The sequence below is a fragment of the Fragaria vesca genome, linkage group LG1 (assembly GCF_000184155.1).
Source record: "Fragaria vesca subsp. vesca linkage group LG1, FraVesHawaii_1.0, whole genome shotgun sequence".
Classification (NCBI taxonomy): domain Eukaryota; kingdom Viridiplantae; phylum Streptophyta; class Magnoliopsida; order Rosales; family Rosaceae; genus Fragaria; species Fragaria vesca.
This window is the reverse complement of record NC_020491.1, coordinates 19,836,625-19,839,709: the sequence shown is the minus strand read 5'-3', so window position 1 is coordinate 19,839,709 and position 3,085 is coordinate 19,836,625. Positions and strand designations below refer to the sequence as shown.

Here is a 3,085-nt window from a genome sequence, read left to right as displayed (position 1 = left end):
AGGTACATGTGCATTATCACAAGCCAAGACACCATGGATATGAATCACAACCTATCTTTATCTCTAAACAATTGAACCCCTAATTACCTATACAAATTTCGCTTTGTATGTATATGTTGTGTTTATTGTGTCTCTTATATGTTATTTCACTATTTTTGAACTACAAAGAAACAAACAAGAAAAGCACAAACTGTTTAGTTTTCCTTGTGGGCTTTGTTTTGGTTCTGTGTCTACAAATCCCCTACCCTGAGCTCGCCACTCTCCCCCATTGTCTCTCTCGTTTACCCTAACACACATGCTCGTTTCCTACATAAGGCTCCTCTATTTCCGCTTATAGTCTCTCCCCACACCTCCCTTCTCTCTCTCTCTTCCCCTCCCTCTCTTTGTATTTGTTTGTATCTATATACCACACCCACACTTTCTGTATAAGTTCTATCTCCTTGTTGGGTCTGTTTCAGAACAATCAAAATGCCATCTTTGATGAAACCCAGGCTCTAATTTGATGAGATTTTACTGGGTTTGACAGGGCATATTGAGGTGCTCCAATGGCAGACAGCTTTGACTGTGCCACTTCAAACCTTCTTTGTGCTGAAAACTCTTTCGATGAGGTTGATTTTAATGGTTTAGATGATTTTGGGCTCTCCCCTCTGATGCCCCATAAAAACAACAATGCTTTCCACAATCAAGACCCCAAATTTAGTCATAATAGATCCAAATCTATGGAAGAGTTCCCATTACAGAGTGAAGATAGGATTAGTGAAATGGTCAAGAGGGAAAGTGAGCATTTGCCTAGTGATGATTACCTCAAGAGACTGCGCAGTGGGGACTTGAACTTGAGCAGTAGAAGACAGGCCGTTGATTGGATTTTGAAGGTTGGTTGGTCATAAATCATAGTACTTTTCTTTGAGTATTGCTTTTTTGATCCATTGGTTATGGTTTTATGTTATAATGATTTTTTCTTTCTACTTGTTTTTGTGAAATTCAGGTGTCTGCAACTGGGTTTTGTTCTTCAATAGCATCTTAAAACATACTCATTACAATGTGCTTACTTGTTTGGTTGTATTCTATATGCTTTGCAGTGTATCTAAGTTGTAGAGGAATCAATGATCATGACGTTTATGCCTAATCTAGTTCTCTGTGGCAACTCCTCTGTGTTCTAGAATTGGATGTTGATCATGTTGGTTTTCCTTCTATGTTTGCCTACTTTTCCTATGGTCATTTCCTTTGTGTAAATTTCACATATGTTTACCTCATTTTGATTGTCAATGTGATGTTTTTTTTTCTTTGGTCATGAATTATGTTTGTGTATTGTGATCAACAGGCTCGTGCACATTACAGTTTTGGACCATTGAGTGTTTGTCTATCTATGAACTACTGGGATCGCTTCCTTTCCATTTATCCATTGCCTGTAAGTTCAGAAATTGGACCCGAAATTTGCATTCTTTTTTTTTTTGTTTTGTTTCAGTATCATATGATGTGTTTTCATTCATGTTGTTTATGTTCTTGATTCCGCACTTTCCTTGTCTTCCCCTTTCAGAGAGATAAAACTTGGGCAGTGCAACTGCTAGCTGTAGCTTGTTTATCATTGGCCACCAAAATGGAGGAAACTGATGTACCTCAGACCGTGGATTTGCAGGTATAGAAATAATATGGATTTATCTGCTATTGTTGGACTACCAATTCGATATGTTTGAGGCTGGTATTGATCAGTGCTTTATTAATGTGTGGTTGGTCACAGGTTGGAGATCCCAAGTATGTCTTTGAAGCTAAAACTATAATGAGAATGGAGCTTCTTGTGCTAAGCACCTTAAAATGGAGAATGCAAGTTTATACACCGTGCTCTTTCATTGATTACTTCCTCAGCAAGATCAATGATGATAAACATCTGCCGACATCATCCATCAGTAGATCAGTGCAAGTCATATTGGGCACAATCAGAGGTCTTTTTCTGACAATGTGTTGTTGAGATGTAATTTGCACTTCGGTGTTCTTTAGGATTAATGGATTCAATGAACTGCTGGAATGGGATCAATGCAGGTATTGACTTCTTGGAATTCAGGCCTTCTGAAATTGCTGCAGCAGTTGCACTTTGTATTTCAGGAGAAGTGATGCAAGGGGTGGACATTGAGAAGGCCATTTCTTGTTTCACACATGTAGAAAAGGTAAAAAGGCTGTTCCAGAGATGCAAAGCCATAAATGATAGGACAAATTTGCTTTTGCTTTTAAGAAAAGGTGTTCTATTTATTTTGATCTTTTACTTAGTTGTTGAAGCTTTTATGTTTGTGGGATATGCAGGGAAGAGTGTTGAAATGTGTTGAGCTGATCAAAGATTTGTCATTGATCAGTGGCTCTGCTAATAGAGGAAGCACCACGGCTTCATCCGTGCCCCAAAGTCCAGTTGGGGTGTTGGATGCTGCGTGCTTGAGCTATAAAAGTGACGAGTTTACAGTTGGGTCATGTGCAAATTCTTCACATTGTAGTCCAGACATTAAGAGGAGGAAACCAGACAATCCATCTGAAAAGTCATGAGATGTGAATTTTTCTCCTTCACACCCTAGTTCATTCAGTTTGGTTGAATGGGAGTTTTGGTGTGTATTTTGGTGTTTCCCTTTAGTAACACAGGAAAGAGATTTAGAGAGAGAGATAGCTTTGATGAATAAAGGGAAGTAGAAATTAAAAAACATATCCAGGGGTCTCATGCTATAAGCATGAGAGTAAAGCCACCAGCAGTTCATAACCACAATACTAAACAGCCATAGGTCTCTACAGTGGGGGTGATCATGGTGCAGAATACAGTTTTTTCTTTTCTGTTGTAGCTTTCAGTTCAGTGAGAAAATGAAGCTGAAAGTATAAAGTGAAAAAAATTATATGGAAGTTTTGTCTTTGGTTTTTTCCATCGAGTGACATTCTCAGATGAATACAGAAAATTATATCAATGTTTCAATTGGATGGAAGAACATAAATTTGATTTTGTATCCATTTCTGGACTGGGTGTCTGTTACTATTGGGATTGGCAATGCTTCTGTGATGGACCCCCCATTGGCCTGGAGAGAGGCCACCACTATTTGTTTTGAGTGTGAGACCG

General features: G+C 38.6%; 1 protein-coding gene across 1 annotated transcript; it reads left to right on the top strand.

Moving 5' to 3' along the window:
• The first annotated feature begins 230 nt into the window (after positions 1 to 230).
• LOC101296900 (cyclin-D2-1-like) lies at positions 231 to 2,657 on the top strand. The gene is made up of 6 exons (XM_004288458.1): positions 231 to 872; positions 1,322 to 1,408; positions 1,538 to 1,636; positions 1,739 to 1,940; positions 2,038 to 2,162; positions 2,296 to 2,657. Exons 1-6 carry the CDS (start codon positions 546 to 548, stop codon positions 2,527 to 2,529), a joined length of 1,074 nt encoding a protein of 357 aa, XP_004288506.1. The 5' UTR covers positions 231 to 545; the 3' UTR covers positions 2,530 to 2,657.
• Positions 2,658 to 3,085: the final 428 nt, after the last annotated feature.

Bases quoted from the DNA above. Each gene is read 5' to 3' on its own strand.
- LOC101296900 (XM_004288458.1), top strand. From the start codon at position 546: ATGGCAGACAGCTTTGACTGTGCCACTTCAAACCTTCTTTGTGCTGAA. The intron at 873-1,321 runs GTTGGTTGGTCA...TGTGATCAACAG, and splicing joins CCGTTGATTGGATTTTGAAG to GCTCGTGCACATTACAGTTT. The intron at 2,163-2,295 runs GTAAAAAGGCTG...TGGGATATGCAG, and splicing joins GTTTCACACATGTAGAAAAG to GGAAGAGTGTTGAAATGTGT.